The sequence below is a fragment of the Gopherus evgoodei genome, unplaced genomic scaffold (assembly GCF_007399415.2).
Source record: "Gopherus evgoodei ecotype Sinaloan lineage unplaced genomic scaffold, rGopEvg1_v1.p scaffold_41_arrow_ctg1, whole genome shotgun sequence".
In the NCBI taxonomy this organism is placed as follows: Eukaryota; Metazoa; Chordata; order Testudines; family Testudinidae; genus Gopherus; species Gopherus evgoodei.
Window position 1 is genome coordinate 1594506 of NW_022060062.1, and position 23269 is coordinate 1617774.

Here is a 23269-nt window from a genome sequence, read left to right on the forward strand (position 1 = left end):
CTCTCCTCCTCGGCTCTAGCCAACTCCTTTTCCCTTTCGGGAGTGATTGCAGACCTCCACCCTGCAGCCTCCTTCCTGTGAGCACTTCCTGGCTGTATCATCCTAGGACACGTCTTCCCCCTGCTGGGCTTCATCTGCCAGTATTTCTTACCAAGCCCTGGCTTCCCTCCAGGAGCAACATGTAAGGTTCATTGGCTCTTTCTGGCCCCTGGTTACTCACTCGGGACTTGTGTGGGATGGACACCCCATCACAGGCTGACAGAAATTTTTATAACTCATACAATTAACACATTAATGCTGCCAGTTAAGTGGCCAAAAATGAAACGGCTGTCAAAATTAGCACGGACTTTTTGCATTACAGTTTTAAAAAAGTTACTCCATTGACTTTTACTAGCGGACTGTATTACTTTATTTCCGTATCGTTGTATGAAACGGTTTCAGTGAAATGGCCCTCGGGCCAATGCCAAAGTTTGCAGATGACACTAAACTGCTCAAGATAGTTAAGACCAAAGCAGACAGTGAAGAACTTCAAAATGATCTCACAAAACTAAGTGATCGGGCAACAAAATGGCAAATGAAATTTAATGTGGAGAAATGTAAAGTAATGCACATTGGAAAAAATAACCCCAACTATACAGACAATATGGATGGGACCTAATTTAGCTACAAGTAATCAGGAAAAAATCTTGGAGTCATTGTGGATAATTCTCTGAAGATATCCATGAACTGTGCAGCCCCAGTCAAAAAAGCAAACAGGATCTAGGAATAATTGAAAAAGGGATAGAGAAGATGAAGAATATCTTATTGCCCTTATATAAATTGATGGTACACTCACATCTTGAAAACTGTGTACAGATGTGGTCACCTCATCTCAAAAAAGATATACTGGCATTAGAAAAGGTTCAGAGAAGGGCAATTAAGATGATTAGGGGTTTGGAACGGGTCCCATATGAGGAGAGATTAAAGAGGCTAGGATTTTTCAGCTTGGAAAAGAGGAGACTAAGGGGGATATGATAGAGGTATATAAAATCATGAGTGATGTGGAGAAAGTAGATAAAGAAAAGTTATTTACTTATGCCCATAATATAAGAACTAGGGGTCACCAAATAAAATTAATAGGCAGCAGGTTTAAAATAAATAAAAGAAAGTTCTTCACACAGTGCACAGTCAACTTGTGGAACTCCTTGCCTGAGGAGGTTGTGAAGGGTAGGACTATAAAAGGGTTTAAAAGAGAACTAGGTACATTCATGGAGATTAAGTCCATTAATGGCTATTAGCCAGGCTGGGTAAGGAATGGTGTCCCTAGCCTCTATTTGTCAGAGGATGGAGCTGGATGGCAGGAGAGAGATCACTTGATCATTTCGTGTTAGGTTCAGGCCCTCGGGGCCCCTGGGATTGGCCACTGTTGGTAGACAGGATACTGGGCTGGATGGACCTTTGGTCTGACCCAGTATGGTCACTCTAATGTTCTTATGTACTAGTTCTCAGGTGGCCCTCGTGGTGATTTGAGTTTGAGATCCCTCCACACGCCCACTGGTCTCTTACTTCCAGCAGCTACACGCAGCTCAGCCGTGCAGCGCGCCGTGCCCACCTGCTGCTGGAATCCCAGTGCCGGGGAGAACCTGGGTTCCATGTTATTGTTTTGATTCTGCAGTTCCATCAATGTTCTTGTTAACACAGATAACATGGAAATTGGTATGGAAGAGGCACAAGGACCTCTTTTGTTTGTTGTACTGTTAAAATAATTTCAAATTATTATACCAATGGTGCTTGACTCCTATAGACCTTGAATGCACGGAAGTGAAGTCTATGAAGGGATAAGACTATTATTGAAAACTGTCATTTTAAAGATTTAATTCATGTCTAGGTCAGGGGTTCTCAGCCTTTTTCTCTCCGAGGCTCCCTCCCTCCAACATGCTATAAAAACTCCACGGCCTCTCTGTTCCACAACTGTTTTTCTGCAAAGATAAGCCAGAGCTGGCATTAGAGGGTAGCACAGAGGGCAACCGCCCAGGCCCCATGCCACAGAGGGCCCCGTGGACCTAAATTGCTCAGGCCTTCATCTTTCTGCCTTGGGCCCCAGTGTGTCTAATGCCTGCCCTACTTGGCCTGCTCGAAGACCCTTGATTGACAGCCACTGATCGAGGTTGCCCATCCAGTCATTCACCTTTGTGGCATTCCTTATTCACAGCCAAACTGAATCCAGAACCAAAAATAGATTTCTCTGAGGGCCTCTGCTCATGCAGCTAGTCTCTCTGGTGAATAAACTCTAATATGACCAGCACAAAGAACTAATCCTGCACCCCTTGGCTGCAGCCAGAGATTCAAAAGCTGCTGAAGGACTTTTTCTACTATGGCACCTTTAGAATATTCAGACAACTCTCCAGCTACCTTATCTTCTACTTCTTTTTTCTTTACTACTTTTTTGTAGTTTTAGCTTGCAAATTTCATTGAGGGGAAAGAGAAAACTCCACTCTTATGGCTTTCCTATTAACCTTCCTGCGCTTCTGCGCTACTCCATCATCATAAGATCTCTGCTCTTTTAAAATGCAACTATGGATCTCCAATGAATTCACACACAAAAATGATTTAAAAAACCACCCAATCACCTGTGAGTGAACACTTTCCACAAAGTGATCACATTATATCGGACGTATCCGACCTCATCCTCAAAGGAAACCCAAACAACATTTTCAAAAAATGAGCCTGAGAGCTTAAATTCATAACTCTGGTAGACACTCAAATTCCTGACCTGAAAAGACACTGGATTTATGGTTCATTACAACAATCTATAATCCACTAGCCCCTTCTTTTTGTCTTATGACTGCAGAGGTGCTAAACAGGCCACTCTACCATGAATGGTCCCTTAGATTAGAATCACAGACTTTAAGGTCAGAAGAGACTGTTATGATCATCTAGTCTGACCTCCTGCACAACGCAGGCCACAGAATCTCACCCACCCACTCCTGTATCAAACCTGTTTCTGAGCCACTGAAGTCCTCAAATTGTGGTCTGAAGACCTCAAGCTGCAGAGAATCCTCCAGCAAGTGACCTGTGCCCCACTCTGCAGAGGAAGGCAAAACCTCCCCAGGGCTTCTGCCAATCTGCCCTGGAGGAAAATTCCTTCCCAACCCCAAATATGGCAATCAGTTAAACCCTGAGCATGTGGACAAGACTCACCAGCCAGCACTCAGAAAAGAATTCTCTGCAGTAACTCAGATCCCAACCCATCTAACATCCCATCACAGACCACTGTGTAGTCAAAGATGAATTAATTGCCAAAATTAGGCTATCCCCCCATACCATCCCCTCCATAAACTTATCAGGCTTAGTCTTGAAGCCAGATATGTCTTTTGCCTCCACTGCTCCCCTTGGAAGGCTGTTCCAGAACTTCACTCCTCTAATGGTTAGAAACCTTTGTCTAACTTCAAGTCTAAACTTCCTGATGGCCAGTTTATATCCATTTGCTACCTCACCCACCTTGTTTCTCCAGGTGTCCACCCCCGTCCCCTCCCACTCAAATTAAAAACTAGCAAACATTGCCAAGTCTCCAAAAATACAAGAATATTTACAAGTGATAATAAATAGTTAAAACTAACCTGATATTAAATAAGTAGAATTTTAGAGAGCTCACCATACAATATGCCCGTGAACTTTGTTTTACATTGATTACTGCACAAAATAAAGTAATCAAGGTACATTTGCCAATAATTTATGTGTATTATAAATAAGACAGGGAGATGTACTGAAGGTTGCTCACTGTTAACCCTGTTTGGCTTTAATTTCCCTAGTTTTAGAAAAACTGGAGTATAATTCATGATGAACTCTAGATCCTCAACATATGGGTCAGAGACTTGTGAAAACTGAGTTTGGTGCAGACTTCATCTTGGGATTTCAGTATAGAAAAATTGTGACAGAAGCAGCACTACAGAAATCCTGCCACCATCACTATAGCCTATTCCAAAATTCTATAGGTTACTCCATCTCTATTGAAATACCTGGGCCCTTCTTTTCAATATGCATTGGTTAGAAAAGGCTGTACATGAGAGAAGGGAACTAAATCCTTTCTGAGGAAGGAAGCCAGGTTGCTCTCTTGTAAGTGCATTCATGGCATTGTTCCCCAAGTGACTAAGGGCTTGTCTATATTACTCGCAGGATTGACAGGCAGCGATCGATCCAATGGGGTCAATTTATCTTAATCTAGTCTAGATATGATAAATCTACCGACGAGCGCTCTCCCGTCAACTCCGGTACTCCACTGGAGTGAGTCGCAGGCAGAGTTGACGGGGAAGCGTCAGCTGCCGACTCATTGCAGCGAAGACAGTGATGAATCCTGGTCACTTGCCACATGAGGCACTTTCTGCATATGCTAAAATGACAACTGATATACTCAGAATAGTACAGTTTTGTGTTTCCACTGGGCCGTACTATTTGAAGTCACTAAATGAACGGTGCTCCTGTTTTCACCATTCTTTATGGTTAAACTACATTGGAATGCTGCCCTTGAAATCAGAAAGCCTGAAAATCTGCACCTCTTTTCTCAATATTACATTCTGCAAGAGAATGTAAGAAAGCCACATTTTTGCATAATATTCTCACCAAAATTATCTAAAACCTTACATTTTTATCCTCAAAATACCTGTTCAACTGAGTAACTTAACAGGATTTTTTAAAACAAATTCTATGTAAATGCACACTTCCACTGCATTCTTGGAATTCACCACAAACACATAAGATATTCAGCAACATGCAAAGTACAGAGATCGTTAGTTTGGGGGTGAGTAGGTGGAGAGGACAAGTATGGTCAGATTTTTTTAAAATTCATTACTGAAAAGAGTTACCAAGGAACTGGACACACTAGTTTTAAAGATATTTAATTTTACAGATTTTTATTTTTTTCCAAAAAGGTCATATTAATACAAAACTTTGGTCAAAATTTTAAAGTCTGGTTTCCATATATAACTGGCCAAGCTAACACCTCACAACTCTACAATATTCAGAAAAGCCTTACAAAACAGAGAATTGCAGATTCAATTGAAAAAACCTACCGAACTAAAAACCAATCATTATGCAAAACATCACTGTGCTGGTTTTGCTCCCTGAGGGTTTGGTATTTGTGGTCTTATTTAAGTGAATTTAATATTTCTGAAATGTGGCACACTGACAATACTGGACACAGGTACAATAGAAGTATAAACTTCCCCAATACTGCTCCATTGATGTGTTTTCATAGCTAAAGAGGGTTCTTTTTTTACTCCTTATGTCTATTCAGTCCTTGGCCCTCTCTGCTGGGCCAGTCAAATGTGCCGAAATGTGATGTGGTAACCTATCCACTAGCAACAGGACAGACTACCAAATCATATGAAATAGGTCTCAATCTTTACACAGGACCATACATGACAAACATCTTCAGTTCCTACCAAAGCTGAATTAAAATCAACTACTTATCAATAGTAATTATTTTTATTGAACCTGAAATGTATTCTTGTGTTTTACTGAAATAAAAGGCTAGTCTCTACCCTAATTTCATTCTTCCCTCATTCCAGCTTTTGGTCTAAAATTACTCTAATTCTTTACTAACTTTCACATCTTCTGGTGATCTGAAGTAGTCTCAGGAATATTTCCCCCAGTTTACCTACTTTGATAGATAAATCTAAGTCTCAGCAATGACCAAGTCAAAATTTTATTTTATTTTTTCAAAATAGGACTATTCCAAGGGATCTCTTAAGAAGTTCTGATTTTCCCCAATGACTTCACTAAGGAACAGACACTGGAATTTGTAGAAAAATGGGAAGCTTGACTTCATAAATTCTATGAATTCCTACTGAGCAAAAGAAAATTGATATTCACAAGAATGAAACTTGAGAGCTCTCTCTTTTCAGAAGCTTTAAATTCAGTATTTAAAAAGGGATATTCTATCCAGTTGTACAAGTGTCGTTACTGATCTGCTTGTGATGTGCAAATCTTGATGGGCTAGATCCCCTAACATGGAAATAAAGTTTCAGGAATTTGGGTATTTTAATATCCCCCCAAATACCGAATGAAGAAAACTATCGATTTCAGTGCTATTTTTTTAAGATCAACTTTTCGCTACATCAAAAGAAAGAAGAAAACACCCCAAACACATCTTTAGTTAAACATACAAAAATAGCTTCTTACTCTCTTAACTGTACAAGTCTAGGGAAGCTTGTAATGAAGCCTGCGTGGAAGGTCTGCTGAAGCTTTGTTGCATAGCCCTCGTCCAGACTAACCCGCGGCATCGGCGGGTTAAAATCGATTGCTCGGGGATCGATATATCGCGTCTAGTCTGGACGCGGTGTATCGATCCCCGAGCGCGCTTACATCGATTCCGGAACTCCATCAATCCGAACGGAGTTCCGGAATCGACACGGAGAGCCGCGGACATCGATGCGGCGCCGTCCAGACTGGTGAGTACCTCGATTTTAGAAATTCGACTTCAGCTACGTTATTCTCGTAGCTGAAGTTGCGTATCTAAAATCGATTTTAATTCCTAGTCTGGACGTGGCCCCAGTTATGCCGAAGTTCCTTCTAATTAAAGTAAATTAGCACAATCATCTGAATTGGCTCTCTGCAGACCGGACAGGGTTTATCCCGCTTCTGCAGTTTCCTTGCACAAGTAAAACACAACATAAGATGTCCTGTCTTGCCATGAACTATGCAGCCATTTTTAGGTCTGCTCAGACATATGACACAGGGCTCTGTGCTGGAAGCGGGTAGGCTGCATTCCACACTATCCTCTGTGTCTTCTGTCTCTTTTTTCTCAGGTTCTTTGCAATCCTCTTGGCTGCTACAAAAGAGACTCCTAGATGTAGATGGCTGAGAGTATTCTTCACTTTCCTTGGATTCAGAAGGTCGTGCTGCTGTATCTTTACTGTCTTCAACACTCAGTTCTTTATCTTCATTCACTTTCACTTTCTTACAGTCGGGAGCATCAAAACCCTCTTCATGCTCTAGCTGTGTGGAACTTTCCAATTTTCGCTTTTCAGATAGGTCATTCTGTCCATCAGGAAGCCAGTGCTCATGAAGAGAACAGCATTTGGGGGAATGCTGTGGAAAGGGAGGGTTCATTTCATTGCATTTAGTGCACTTCCAACAATCCTTTAGTGTATTCAAAGTTAAAAAGTGAAACTATTTTCATTCCTACTATTACTGAAAAAAATTAAAGGAGATTATAGTTTCTTTATGTTATTGCTAAAGTATTTACTCAATACTTGTAAACAAAATTGGTCAATATCCACTGAATTCATTCATGATACAGGTCTTGGTCTTTCATCTCACAGACTTGTGATTTTTTATGAACCAAGAATTTACTCACGGCCAGTGAAATTTCAGGATCTTCATCAACTGAATCAGCATCACTCTCTTCACTCTGATCAATCATCACTGGACATACCTGATGGAAGAAAATGTATTTCAACTTCCTTTTACTTGTTTTTTAATTTTAAACAATTTATTAAAAAAACAACTGTCAGGGTTCCCTCCCCACTCTATGGTACAGATGTGGGGACTCACGTGAAAGACTCCCTAAGCTTATTTCTACCAGCTTAGCTTAAAAACTCCCCAAGGCACAAATTCTCCCTTGTACCTTGGATTAGGTAAATGCTGCCGGCCACCAAGTGGTTAGACAAAACTCAGGGAAAGGACCACTTGGAGTTCCTCCTCTCCCCAAATATCCCCCCAAGCCCTATACCCCCTTACTTGGGGAGGCTTGAGAATAAACAAACAAGATGAGCACAGACCAACCTGGGTTTTTTAGGACACTTAAAAACCCAATTAGATTCTTAAAAAAACAGAACTTTCTTAGAAAGAAAAATGGTAAAAGCAGCACCTCTGTAAAATTAGAATGGAAGCTAATCTCACAGGGCAACCAGATTCAAAACACAGAGGATTTCCCTCCGGGCAAAACTTTAAAGTTACAAAAAGAAAACCAGGAATAAACCTTCCTCTCAGCACAGAGAAAATCACAAGGCAAAACAAAAGCTAATGCATTCCCTGGCTAGTACTTACTAATTCCAATGGAGTTAGACTACTTGCTTTCTTCATCTGCCTCTGGCAAGCACCCAGAACAGACAAAGCCTCCTCCCCTAGAATGAAAATATCTTGTCCCCTTATTGGTCCTTTTGGTCAGGTGCCAGCCAGGTTACCTGAGCTTCTTAACCCTTGACAAGTAAAAGGATTCTGTGCCTCTGGCCAGGAGGGATGTTATAGTACTGTATACAGGAAGGTTGTTACCCTCAGTATAAAACTCACAAAACTCAGTATAAAGAATGGCAGTAGATATTTGCCATACAGCACATACAGTCATGAAAGATGATTATGGAAATATTTCATATTGCATTCCAACAAAATGCTTCTGCTATAACAGTTCAGATGGGGGGGAAGAAATATACATGCCTCATCATCTTCATCTGTGAACTCTCCTCCTTCTTCATTATGGCTATAATCTTCAGAAGAAATGGACTCAACTTCATACTCAACACTGAACTGGTCTGAAACACAATCCTGGTCAAATCAAACATCAGAGTTTTTGCTTCATGAACTGGCATGAAGATCCAGAATAAAATGGGCAAGGGAGAGAATATATTTCACTTCATTAATACATTCTTATGTCTCCTCCTGCCACATGTGTATTTAAACATACCAGTAAAGAGAAACATTGTTTAAATGGCTGCTGGCCAGAGATAATAGTCATGTGTCAGCCAAATACCTCATACCAATCGAGATGCTGGGACTTCTGCTGCAGTTCCACAATTTAGAAATATATTATTGTACTTATGAAACCTTTACAGATATTTTTAAATGAATGTAAAGAACATTGGAACTGGCTCCGAAACTAGTATGTTGAAATACAACACAAGTGAAGTTTGAACTTACTTTTACTAACATTTAAAATATACAAAAAGCAGACGCTATTTTGCATGAATTTAACAACAAATATTTCACTTCTGTGGACTGAAATGTTATAATAGTTACAGCATCTTTCATCAAATCTCAAAATGCTTTAACAAAGACATGTAAATATTAACCCCCATTTTACAGATTGGAAACTGAAACACGTGTAAATAACTTACTCTAACCACTAAACGTACTCGCGCTGGGAATACAGATATTCATACACAATTCAGAGGCACAACTTTTCTACTGTACCAAGGGCTAAGAATTCATTGGTTTTGCTTCCTTATCTGAATATTCATAATGAAGAGTTAAGAAAATTCCATTTCTTAAGTTTTGTGATCCAAGCCACATAAAATACAACATTTGGGTTCTCTATCATCACTAGAACCATTATTTGTTTCAAATATTAATGTGATAGCCAAGATGCATGTCTGAGAACTCAACATAATTAAAAGTACATCTTGCTTACAGAACCTGCAGAGTCTAGTGAGTGGCCGCTGTCGCTTCCTTCACGGGATAGCTCACTTGTAACACCCTGAGAAAGGCTTTCATCACATGTGACCGAAATGCTGGCTGAATTATGCCGTTGTCTTTCTTCACTAGATTGTCCATCTGAAGGACTTTCTTCTGTGTCAGAGAGAAAAAGTGTATTAGTCCAAAGGCATTTTATGGAGCGTACAATGTTACATGCATTTTAGTAGATGTTTAAACTGGAGTTACTTATTCAGAACTTCATTATAATTATTTAGGGCTTTTCCAAATGGTAAATGGAATAAAGGCACCTGACCTATTTTAAAAAGAAAATGAAACAAATTCTTGCTGTATTTCTAAAAGAAAATGGTGTAAAATGGGCAAAAGACTGACATTTCTGAGGTTGTTTTTCATTGACTGCCCCATCATTAAGATAGATGAATGGTAATTTCCCCAGGCAGTAGATACCACGATTAAGGAATCATAAGAATGAACTCCTGGCCACCTGTGGAAATCAAGGATTTTATTTTAGCTTTGCATGCAACGGTATATTTACTGGTATCAGAATTTCTATTACAATCGCAATTTGTGGACATATAAAAGTCCACACTAAAAATTCCTTCAAGGCTAAAACATGATGCTCAAGATGTCAACTGTGGAAACATTGTTTTAAGCTGAATAACTCAAAAATACTGTTTTTTGGATGTTTCTGACATTTTGGACTCCAGTAGCATGCAGGGAGGGAGTAGGGAATCAGCATTTTGAGGATAAATGTATCAAAATTCAACTCTACCAACATTAAGAAAAGGCATTATAAAAGAACTTGACAAAGACTTAAAAAGCAGGTGCCAAGTCAGTGTGTAATAAATGCAGTGGAGTGAAATTCCCTACCAGGGTTGGCAGATTGGTTCAGTGACCATTCAGCAGAGGCTGCAGTCGCCTACAGGTGTTGTGACCAAGTTCCTCCTCTACCTTGGTGGGTCCCGTGCTTATTGGCGGATTTGCTCACCTCAGTGATCTTTCCCTTTGGTGGAACCCACAGTTTGGGTCAGTTCCTCCTGTGTCTGATCAGGAGTTGGGAGGTGTGGGGGGAACCCGGGCCTGCCCTCTACTCCGCGTTCCAGCCCAGGGCTCTGTGGATTGCAGCTGTCTATAGTGCCTCTTGTAACAGCTGCATGACAGCTACAACTCCCTGGGCTACTTCCCCATGGCCTCCTCCAAACACCTCTTTCTCCTCACCACAGGACCTTCCTCCTGGTGTCTGAAAACACTTGTACTCCTTAGTCCTTCTGCAGTGCATTCTCTCACTCTCAGCTCCTTGTGCCTCTTGCTCCCAGCTCCTCACACGCACTTCCTCTCCTCTGGCTCCCCCTCCCTGACTGGAGTGAGCTCCTTTTTAAACCCAGGTGCCCTGATTAGCCTGCCTTGATTGGCTGCAGGTGTTCTAGTCAGCCTGTCTGCCTTAATTGGTTCTAGCAGGTTCCTGATTACTCTAATGCAGCCCCTGTTCTAGTCACTCAGAGAACAGAAAACTACTCAGCCAGTGACCAGTATATTTGCCCTCTACCAGACTGGCCTGGGTCTGTCACAGTGTCTTATTCCAAACTCACTCTAATGCCCAATCCTTTCTTTGCACTGTAAACAAAAATTTGAAAAATCCCCCCCAGTGCCTCTAAGCCTGGCAACTTTCATTTTAAAAGAAAAAAAACACCACCACTTGTACATACTTTGTGACTCCTCTTACTTTCCCTTGATGCTTCTTGGCTCAATCTCTCTCTTTTCTTTTTGCACCCTGAGAACCCAAACCTTCAAACTTAGATGCCCCCAGGCACAACCATTGCTCCTGTCCATCGTTGTCCTCATTAAGTTGTCATCTCTCCATGAGGTACCGATAACATGCCAACACATAGTTTCTAAACATTTACAGCTTAAAACAATGTTTCCACAGTGGACGTCTTACAATCCCAATGTAATGAGCATAATGCTTCAAGGGAAGATGTGATGAAGTGGAACTGTTCTTAATGTTCCCTCTGAATACTGAGGGGGTCCTCAGTTTCCCCAATGCATTTCTTAAGTCTCTAGGTGGTGGGATAAGGGGGTGTAATTGTTGCAGAGCAAAGGGCCAGTGCACACAAATGGCCAAAACTCTGTCTCCTTTAGCTATCTCATTGCAGGGGGGAAGGGCCCCAGTCAACTAATGACTGGGGCCCTTTCCCCCTGCAATGAGATAGCTAAAGATGTTGGAGAACAAAGGAATCAGGTGACCTCCTGTTCCGGGAAAGGAAAAAGCCCAGAGGAGGAGGAGGCTGGAGGGTTTCTCCATTTGGAGCTGGCTGGGGACGAGGACTGAGTGCAGACGTGGGTGTCTGACTCACTGCCCCTCAGAATGGACCCGACTGAGGGGTCCTGTCCTCTGTACCTACAAGCTCTGTTTTAGACCGTGTTCCTGTCATCAAATATACTTCTGTTTTACTGGCTGGCTAAGAGTCACATCTGACTGCGAAGTGGGGGTGCAGGACCCTCTGCCATCCCCAGGATCCCAAGAGGCAGACTCGCTGTGGGAGGCACACGGAGGGGCATATGCTGAATGCTCCAAGGTCAGACCCAGGGAGGTGGAAGCTCAGAGAGAGGAGACTTCACCAGAGTCCTAACTGGTTTCATAGGCAGCAGTTCCAGAGCATCGCCCTGGTGACTCAGTGACAGAAGATTTCCAACAAACTAAAAAAACACTGTACATAAAAACACGATATTAAAAGAATTTTAAGGCTGTAATAAACTGACACATGGATGCAAACCCGAGTTAATAATTAAGCTGGCAATAAGCAGGCACAACAGAACACCTGGTTACTCTGTGAATTTTCATCCTTTCACCAGTTTGAGTTACAACATTTGTCCTAACTCTCCTACTCAGATCTGAACCTTAGAGTTCAGAACATGAGAAGCTAGCATGAGACCTCCAAAGCTTAATTACCAGCTTAGATCTGATATCGCTGCCACCAGACAGAAGATTCCAGCGCCTGGCTCACTCTGGTCTCCCCAAAACCTTCCCTGGGGGACCCCAAGACTCAGATTCTTTGAGTCTCACAACAAAGGGGAATAAACCATTTCCCTTCCCCCTCCTCCCCTCCAGGTGCTCCCTCCCTGGGTTCCTGGAGAGATATACAGATTCAAGCTCCGTGAGACTAAACAAAGGGATTCCACCCTCTTTACCTCCTCCCAGATTTCCCCACCCTGGGGACCCTAGGATACTCCCTGCTTCAAGTCCTTGAAACACAAGTATCGAGAGATCTAATCTCTCTCCCCCCTCACCCAGAGGGTATGCAAAGTCAGGATTAGTAAATCTAAAACACAAAGAGATTTTCCCCCTCCCTTCGTTTCTTAGCCTTAACCCGTGAAAAACACTCAAACAGGTCTTAAAAAGAAAGCTTTATATAAAAAGAATGAAAAAGGACATAAAAGGGTCTCTGTATCAAGGTGGCAATATACAGGGTCAATTGCTTAAAAGAAAAATGAATAAACACCCTTATCCAAAAAGAATACACTCCAGCAACTACACACATGTAAATACAAAAAAAACCCAATATAAACCTATTGTCTTACTATCCTTGTACTTACAACTTGGAAATAGAAGATTAGAAAGCCTGGAGATTCCTGTGGTCACTCTCAGAGCCGAGAGAGAGAACAAACCAAGAACAAAAGACTCACACCCAAAACTTCCCTCCACCCAGATTTGAAAAAGTCTTGTTTCCTGATTGGTCCTCTGGTCAGGTGTTGTTTATTACCCCTTTCCAGGTGAAAGAGACATTAACCCTTAGCTATCTGTTTATGACAACATTAAAGAGTTCTTTGAATGTAGTGTGAATGGCTTAGAAATGCAGTACAGTTTTACGATAGGCTAGGATGACTGCAGCCTAAATAATACAAATATAAGCATATCAGACTTCAGAGTAGCCGCTGATGAAGTGGGTTTTAGCCCACGAAAGCTTATTCTCAAATCAATTTGTTAATCTCTAAGGTGCCACATGTACTTCTGTTCTTTAAGCGTATCAAAAATACCTTACATAGATCAAGCAACTGAACAAAATATTACTGAACACAGGAAAACACAATATAAAATCATAGTGTGACGGGTTGGATCACAGAAACCCTCTTGGGAGCTGCCACTCTATGTGCCAAAAGCACTTCTATACCTGCCTTTCTCGCCAGCTCGGGGCCCCAGCACCCTGTCTTGCTGAGCCAGACACTCCTGTCTGCTCCAACACAGACTCAGGGTCTGAATTACTTGCCCCAAAGCTGCAGATTGACCTGAAAGCAGCTCACAGAAGTGTGCTTGCCTTTAACACTCAGATGCCCAGCTCCCAATGGGGTCTAAACCCAAATAAATCTGTTTTACTCTGTATGAAGCTTATACAGGGTAAACTCACCAACTGTTCTCCCTCTATAACACTGGTAGAGCGATAGGCACAGCTGTTTGCTCCCCCAGTATTAATACATACTCTGGGTTAATTAATAAGTAAAAAAGTGATTTTATTAAATACTAAAAGTATGATTTAAGTAGTAACAGACAGAACAAAGTAAGTCACCAAGCAAAACAAAATAAAATGGGCAAACCTATGTCTAATCAAACTGAATACAGATATCAGAGGGGTAGCCGTGTTAGTTTGGATCTGTAAAAGCGACAAAGATTTCTGTGGCACCTTATAGACTAACAAATGGGCTGGAGCATGAGCTTTCGAGCATCTGACGAAGTGGGTATTCACCCACAAAAGCCCACGCTCCAATTCGTTTGTTAGTCTATCAGGTGCCACAGAACTCTTTGCCGCTGAATACAGATAAGATCCTCACTGGTTCCAGAATGCTCCCTAGCCCTTGTTCCAGTTTCTTCCAAGTATCCTGGGAGGTGGTGGGGTCTCCCACGGACTTAAATAGACTTTCTCTTGTGGGTGGAGACCCCCTCCTCTCTCCTACGCAAAGTCCAGCTCCAAGATGGAGTTCTGGAGTCACCTGGGCCAGTCACATGTCCATGCATGACTCAGTCTACAGTTTCTACAGGCAGAAGCCATTGTCCACATGGTATCCTGTATGGCTCCAGGAAGACTTCTTATGTGGACTGGAGCATTACAAGATGCACTGTTCCCCGAGTGCTTCCTGATCGGGTACTTAACCTTGTGAATTCCTTCCGAAAGGAGCTGACCAAATGCCTCACAAAGCTTACTTAGAAATCTAGCACGTATACAGCCAATATTCTTAACCTCAAGTATAGAATGATATGTATGTACAAATAGGATGACTAGATATAGCAGACTATAACCTTTACAGAGATATATTACATGGCACAGGCAGCACAAGATATATTCCAGTTATGTCATATTCCCATAAAGCCTCACGGGAGGTACCGTCACACCCTCCCCGAGTTTATTGCCAGAGACTTGGACGCTGTCCATGGTGAAGGGAATACCTGTAAAATTCCTGTTTGCCTTTGGTCACACTCCTTTTCAGTACCTTGAATCCATACGATGTCATTCCTAGGGGTTCTAGCTAGTTTTGGGGTTCCTGGTCCCCAGAGGCCTGAAAACAGATCGGGGTGTAATATTGCTAACAGAATGCAGACAGTAGTATCTGTTAAAGTGTAGGTGTCTTGGTATTTAGACACCAATGCCATGAGGCGGTGTGCCTCAGTTTCCTCTTCTACACAGCAACATGGGCCTGTTGTGCTTTTGCTGCTGTGCCAAGCTTCCAGTCTGTTTACAGATATAGGCTGAAAAGGATCATGCTTGTGGGGCTGTCTTGTCACCATCCCTAGCATGTACAACAGTTTCTTCCACAAATCAGGTACGTCCCACATCGTAAAAGGCCTTATGAAGTATGAATTCCTTTGTTTTATCTCATAGGTGAATTAGCAAAAGACACAGGGTTAACAGCAAATCTACGCTGGACAGGCTTCGTTCACTCAATATGATTTGTTTAGCGTCTGTTGCATTTTCCCAGTTCTCTGTGCCCTCTGGTACACACTCTGATGCAGATTCTTCTGCCTCTTTGGGAAGGATTCTAATTCAGGCCTGTGTTTGGGGCGTTGGCCAGGAAAGGGTGCATTGCAGCCACGCCTGTTCTCAGCCCCTCACAAGTGTAGCAAGAACAACACCTTTCAATGGGGTGCTCTGGACCCCTTTGGGCACCCCAATTCCTGTTCCCAACAGATCAGCTGGATGGACCTCCCCACCCTAGGAGACCTGAACCCCCGTTTCCCTTAAAGCCTGATCCACAGGAGAGGGGGCTGTCATTTGAAATGCAGACTTTTCATCCTCCTTCTGGGAAAGTCCCTCCCTACAAAAGGTGGGCGACTCTCTGCCCCCCGTTTCCCTCTGGGCTCCCGTTTGGGTCAGACACCCCTGTGTCCTCCAAAAGGACAGGTGACCCTGCTCCAGCTGTGGGTTCACAGCTACCAGCCATGGGAGACCTTTCACTGGCCAGCAAAATCCCCCTCCCCCTTTCACTCGGGTTCGGCTGGCACCCAGCTACAGAGTTCTTGGGGTCTGTTCCCACCGCAGTGGTCACCAGGACCCCAACTTCCACCTTTGGGACATATGTCTCTGTGCACCCCAGGGCATGCCCTGCCCGCTGCTGACCTGCAACTTCCTGGCAGTCAGCATCCAGAATGGCCCCTCTGTTACAAGGTGATACATCCCCCTCCTCCGGGGGAGATGACTATGGGACAGGAGCTGGCTTTGTCCAGCCCCTCCCTCTGGAACTTGCCTGGAGCCCTTGGGCTGCAGGAACTGGCCATAACCATTCTTGCCCCCAAAGCTGCATCCTTTACTGCTGCATAGGAACCTAAGAGACACCCTCCTATTCCCCCAGCAGTCCCTGTGACTTCAACACCCCCCCACACCCAGGGGCTGTTAGCACAAGATTCCTGCTCCCTGCTAACCAAGCCTGGGACAGATTCTGCCACACTGAAGAAATCATTCCCAAGTAGAAACGGTGCAAAATTGTGTGCCACCGTTGCAACAGGCAGTTCAGCCTGCAAATCCCCAGTTTGCGTGTGTACGTTAGCTAAAGATGCAAGGACTTTGTAACCCCCAACCAGCTCTAATTCTGCCATTTTACCTGGCAACGAATCCTTCTCCTGGATCAGGTCCCTCCTGATCACGGGAATCTCAGCACCCATGTCCCTCAATCCCAGAAACACTTCATCATTCAATTTAACAGCGTGCATATGCTCATTGCCTGGTTGTGTGGAAGCAAGCTTTACAAATCCTGTGTGGAGAGAGGCAGCAGCTGGGCTCTGAGAAGCAGCAGCTTCATGTGTTACTTGCTCCTTGTTCCCACTCAGCACGGGACACTTAGTCCTCAGGTGCTCAGTGGACTTACAATGCTAGCACCTCTTGGCCTCCTCTGCTCACACAGGAAATTTGGGACCAGTACCAGGGGAATGGGGAGGTGACCGCCCAGCCTCCTCCTTCCCAGGGGCAAAACGGTGATTCTGCTTCCCCACAACCCTGGACCCCTCTGCCAGTGCTTTATGTCTGACTGCAGCTTGTGCTTGCTCATAAGAGTCTGGAAGCCCAGCTAATTCACCCACTGCATCCACATTTTTGGCCCACAATACTGTTTTACATCATCACTGCACATATTCAGGAATTGTTCCTGAGTAACTACATCACACATCCCTTCAAAGTTTCCAGTGCCTTTCCCCCGCACCCCCTTATCTACCAAAACTCTCATTTCATTGGCATAAGCCACATTACTCAATCTAGAAGTGGAGACAGCGGCAATCTCCTGGCAGTCAGCAGCCAGGGCCACTGTGACGGGTTGGATCACAGAAACCCCTTTGGGAGCTGCTACCCGATGTGCCAAGACTACTATTGCCCCCTGCTTTCCCTGCCAAAAGTTATCATCTGGGGGCTGTCTGAAGAGTTACCGGACATTAGTTTGATAGTCTCAGGGCTGGGTGTGAAAAGATGTCCACATCACAAAGAAAACACCGCTGATACCCTTGTTGGTGACATCAGTATAAAGGCAGAGGATTGAACAGGCATGGAGACTGAGTTATCATATCACCTGACTAGTAGTCCTTGCAGATCAGGACTGACCCATGCTGGTGAGGTTATTACATGTATTATCATAGCACCTAGAAGCCTTGGTCGCTCACCAGAGTCTCAGTGTGCTAGGACAGTGGTTTTCAACCTGTGGTCCACAGACCCCTAGGGGTAAGCAAACTATGTCAAAGATTTCCAGAGGGATCTGTACGTGCAGTCAAAAATGTGTAGGGATCCACAAATGAAAAAAAGATTGAAAACTGCTGTGCTAGGAGATGTATAAACATGTGGGGAAGTCTATATTGCTATTACCTTGTGTAACAGGGTGCTGGCTTAAGAGGCACTGAACCCGCCCCTGTTAGCTCACAACCGGCTAGCATAGCTCCTATCAAGGGGAACTGGCTGGAGCTGGCGGAGTGTGGCTCATTAAACGGCCTGAGAGCAATCACCTGTGAGCCTGCTGAAAGGAAGGCCTCTAAAGCTGGCAGGAAGGAAGTAGGAGGGAGGAACAGGAAAGTGAGGAACTGTTGCTCCCAGCTGCTGTAAGAGCAAGCTGTTCCCTCAGGGGCTACCTGATTGGTATTGCATTGTATATACATGGTGGTGGGAAAAGACTGGGAAATAAAAGGGCACTGGTGTGTGAAAGAGTGGTCTTCAGAGAATTTGTACCGCGAGCAACGAAGTGCTCGAACACACCCACATTGTATCTATTCTATGGATTAGCAGAGCTGCTCTTTCTCCAGGGCTGTTAATGTGGTACCTTTCACAATGGCGAAAACCATGAAAATGTGGACTCCTCCCCAAAAAAATGACATGAGCCAGTGACATGCAAAAGCAGCAAAGAATCCTGTGGCACCTTATAGACTTCAGGACTGGAAGAGACTTCGAGAGGTCATCGAGTCCAGTCCACTGCCCTCATGGCAGGACCAAATATTGTCTAGACCATCCCTAATAGACATTTATCTAACCTACTCTTAGATATCTCCAGAGATGGAGATTCCACAACTTCCCTAGGCAATCTATTCCAGTGTTTAACTACTCTGACAGTTAGGAACTTTTTCCTAATGTCCAACCTAAATCTCCCTTGCTGCAGTTTAAGCCCATTGCTTCTTGTTCTATCATTGGAAGCTAAGGTGAACAAGTTTTCTCCCTCCTCCTGATGACACCCTTTTAGATACCTGAAAACTGCTATCATGTCCCCTCTCAGTCTTCTCTTTTCCAAACTAAACAAACTCAATTCCTTCAGCCTTCCTTCATAGGTCATGTTCTCAAGACCTTTAATCATTCTTGTTGCTCTTCTCTGGACCCTCTCCAATTTCTCCACATCTTTCTTGAAATGCAGTGCCCAGAACTGGACACAATACTCCAGCTGAGGCCTGACCAGCGCAGAGTAAAGCGGAAGAATGACTTCTCGTGTCTTGTTTACAACACACCTGTTAATGCATCCCAGAATCACATTTGCTTTTTTTGCAACAGTATCACACTGTCGACTCATATTAAGCTTGTGGTCTACTATGACCCCTAGATGCCTTTCTACCATACTCCTTCCTAGACAGTCTCTTCCCATTCTGTATGTGTGAAACTGATTGTTCCTTCCTAAGTGGAGCACTTTGCATTTATCTTTATTGAACTTCATCCTGTTTACCTCAGACCATTTCTCCAATTTGTCCAGATCATTTTGAATTTTGACCCTGTCCTCCAAAGCAGTTGCAATCCCTCTTAGTTTGGTATCGTTCGCAAACTTAATAAGCGTACTTTCTATGCCAACATCTAAATCGTTGATGAAGATATTGAACAGAACCGGTCCCAAAACAGACCCCGCGGAACCCCACTTGTTATACCTTTCCAGCAGGATTGGGAGCCATTAACAACTACTCTCTGAGTACGGTTATCCAGCCAGTTATGCACCCACCTTATAGTAGCCCCATCTAAATTGTACTTTCCTAGTTTATCTATAAGAATATCATGCGAGACCGTATCAAATGCCTTACTAAAGTCTAGGTATATCACATCCACCGCTTCTCCCTTATCCACAAGGCTCGTTATCCTATCAAAGAACGCTATCAGATTAGTTTGACACGATTTGTTCTTTACAAACCTATGCTGGCTATTCCCTATCACCTTACCACCTTCCAAGTGTTTGCAGATGATTTCTTTAATTACCTGCTCCATTATCTTCCCTGGCACAGAAGTTAAACTAACTGGTCTGTAGTTTCCTGGGTTGTTTTTATTTCCCTTTTTATAGATGGGCACTATATTTGCCCCCTTCCAGTCTTCTGGAATCTCCCCCATCTCCCATGATTTCCCAAAGATAATAGCTAGAGGCTTAGCTACTTCTTCTATTAACTCCTTGAGTATTCTAGAGCAAACTTGCATGTCACTCATCAGAGGGGTAGCCGTGTTAGTCTGGATCTGTAAAAGCAGCAAAGAATCCTGTGGCACCTTATAGACTAACAGACGTTTTGGAGCATGAGCTTTCGTGGGTGACATGCATCTGACGAAGTGAGTATTCATCCATGAAAGCTCATGCTCCAAAACGTCTGTTAGTCTATAAGGTGCCACAGGATTCTTTGCTCCTTTTACTGATCCAGACTAACACGGCTACCCCTCTGATGAGTGACATGGAAGTTTGCTCTAGGCGTACGTATCACATGTTGAAAATCCTGCATTATAAATGTGCAAATACCGGATTCACTGAGCGCCCTCCTAGAAGAGGCAGTTGGTTTAGCAGCCAAATCTGGGGATGTCTGCTCCTCGTCAGCTAACTCTTGCATGGATTCCTGTTTAACAAAAACACTAAGTAAGCAGAGTATTAATGTGGATAGGACGAAATTTATTTTCATCTTTCAACTGCATCCAAATCTCAATGGTAAAGCAAATCAAGTTGTGAAACTTGAAAAAATGGGTATGTTAGATCACCTTTGGAACATTGCCTTGTTCAATTTGGCGCCAGGTCTCACTCTGATATGGGATTACTTCCATACACACTGAAAAAGAAAAATACATAAAGCAATGCGTCAGAAAGGAAATCCCAGCTGGCTCAAAAGATTGCAGTGAAAAATATACTGCAAATAATTTGTACATATTGTTTTAAACTTTAATTCAGAGGATACTTAACATTTACAAAATCACTTCATACTCTGAAGAAATGTTCAAGGTTTTCTTTGGAACATTACATACACAATTATAAGAAAAAAGAAACGTAACTGTGTTTGGGGATTTTTCACAGATGAAAGAATGTTGGGAGAAAATATTCTTATAAATAAAACACACTTTTTAGCTAGATAGCAACATGATGATACACCACTATTTACAAGGGAACACTTACAAGGGAACATATACAAGATCCACTGGTTGCAAAAGCAGATATCAAGCTCTGCAAGAGATATTTACAATCACTAGTGTATTATTAAGACACAGAAATAATTGTTCTAACTACACAGACAGAATGGACCCTGAGCTACACTACATTCTCAGACCAGATCCTGACCTACACAATACAACTAGTTATTTTCACAACAAAAGGTGTCCATTTAGAACAAAGTCTAGTAAGCACATACCCTCTTTATTTGAGCAGATTTGATCTTAGATCCTTCCACTTTTCTATTCTGGCCAAGATTTGCAAAAATAGGAGCCTAATGTTAAGCCCAAAAGTCTATACATAGGCATTTGCCTGATTTTCGAGTACTGAGCACCCAACTGCACCCACTCAAGCCAGTGGAGATGTTAGGTGCTCCAGACTTTAGAAAAATCAAGCAGATTACAAGTATAAATGTAGTTTTAAGAGCCTTTTTAAAAAAAAATCACCCCCATATTTAACTTTCATTTCACTCATTTCTTAAATGTAAGTTACATCATAGCTCTATTATCCATCCTTCTCTTGCAGATGTAAATAGACCATAGTCTATTTTATGAAATTATATATGTATTTAATAAACTCATAACAAAAATTTTCCCTGCTTCTTTTATTGTTTATCATGTCAAGTATTACAAGAGAAATGTTAACTCAAACTAGACCAGGTAGTTAAGGATGAACCAATATTCGAATATTTTGGTTTTTAAATCTGTTTCTTAGTATGAGTTGAGTATGTAAAGAAAGCAGCCTCAAAGTCTGCACAGAATGCCTTAACCTGTTTCCACTGAATCCAATGAAAGTTTGGCCATTGACTTTACTGAGAACAAGTTCAAGCCCATTTGCTGCGCTAGACCCATAATCTTAAAACAATTTATTTGTAAAAGATGCAATTCACCTCCAACAATGCTATGAAAAGGGACAATAACTACAACCTCTATCAATGATTCAAGTTAACTGAATATTGCCTATAAAGTAAGTGAATACAGCTTTCAGAACTTTTGCATTAATAAAGACCCTCCCCCTCAAAAAAGGGGGGTTCTTTCAACACTAATTTACCTTGTTGACTGACTGCTATCAAGTTTCTGAAAACCACTGAGTATATTTTCCTTGAAAGGAGACAAAACAGACATTTCATACATTATAAATTAGAAGTTCCTATTTGCTGTGGTAAGTTTAGCCAAACTAGAAGAGAGAAAGACCAAGCTGAAAACACTGATTATTTTGTGGGGTCATGATCAGAGCTGACAGGAAAAGATCTAAGTGCATTTTAAGAAAAAGCCAAAAGAAATTAAAATGTTTCTGGTTTGCTCAAAAATTTCACAGCATTTTCGGATGTTTTCATTTTATTCTGGTGGGGAAAATATGACCAACACTTGGGTTTTGCTTTTTTAAACTTTCCACTTCTCTTTCACCACCCCAGTGTAAAAAGGAGAAAAGAGTATAAAAAGTGAAAGTGTTCCCCCTCCGCCCCACAAAAACAAACTGAAGAAACTTTAAATGCTTTTTTCCTAAAAAGTTGGGAAAAATTCAATTTTGAATTTTTTTCAAAAAATGAAAAGTTTCAACAAGATCAAAAATTTTCTTCTGAACCTTTCAATTTTGTCAAAAAGCCATTTCTCACTTAGCCAGCAGTTGGACCATCTCTAATCATGAGTCAAAGCATTTTTAATGGAATTTGTACAGCATTATTTCAGGGTTTAATTCAGAGAAAAATATCTTCAACTTTCAGGGCAGTGGCAAGATCCAGGTCATGCATACTGGCTTTGCAGCAATAAAACCTATTTCAGAAGAAAGTTTAGCCTGCTGCAAAGGGAAATCTTCAACCACTGTCACTTTGCACAGATGAGTTGTGTAGCTGCCAGGAGAAAAACAAAAGAGAGTATGCAACCCCCTTTACTTGGGCTTAGTCTCCCATGCATAAGGAGTTCATAATGGAAAGAGAACAGGCTTAAGTGCTTGTATAATGTCTAAATTACATTGCTGTTACCTCAAGGGGTGCAGGAAAGTATCTCTCTTCAAAGTAGACAGAAGCCCCCAAGGTTACTGAACCTGAGAAGTTTGTGTAGCTTCTGAGCTCTGGCACTTATAGATATCAGTGTGGGCTGAATCAGGCCTCCCTCTCAAAAACCAGATACCTGGGCAGGGGGCGTACATCTTTGACAATTCCATCTATCAAGACTGCATCAAATAAAATATGCAACAAATTGCAAACCAAAACATATGTTCAGTGTATTACATAAGTTTACCTGGATCTCTCGCACAAAAAATATGAAATGTTACCTGGGTTCTTTTACCGAAAAGCTTGATTCCCCAAATAGATCTCCAAGAGGATCATCTGCACAGTGGACAATATCCTGCTGTTTTTCATCATATAATTGTTTAAATATAATATATCGGCCAAGATAGAGTATTACCTACAATGCAAGTCAAGTTTGGAATATTAAATATATTTAGAACTTTAAAGTATAAAACCAATATAAAACAACCT

At 42.3% G+C, this 23269-nt stretch overlaps 1 protein-coding gene across 1 annotated transcript in view; it reads right to left on the reverse strand.

The window, feature by feature from the left end:
• Positions 1-6549: 6549 nt before the first annotated feature.
• The window catches only part of LOC115642546 (E3 ubiquitin-protein ligase Mdm2-like), a 30177-nt gene continuing 13457 nt past the window's right edge, over positions 6550-23269 (reverse strand). The window contains 8 exon segments of the mRNA XM_030546170.1: positions 6550-7119; positions 7337-7414; positions 8416-8575; positions 9387-9543; positions 20113-20206; positions 20346-20413; positions 21838-21887; positions 23062-23195. Coding sequence (XP_030402030.1) covers positions 6550-7119; positions 7337-7414; positions 8416-8575; positions 9387-9543; positions 20113-20206; positions 20346-20413; positions 21838-21887; positions 23062-23195 — 1311 coding nt within the window.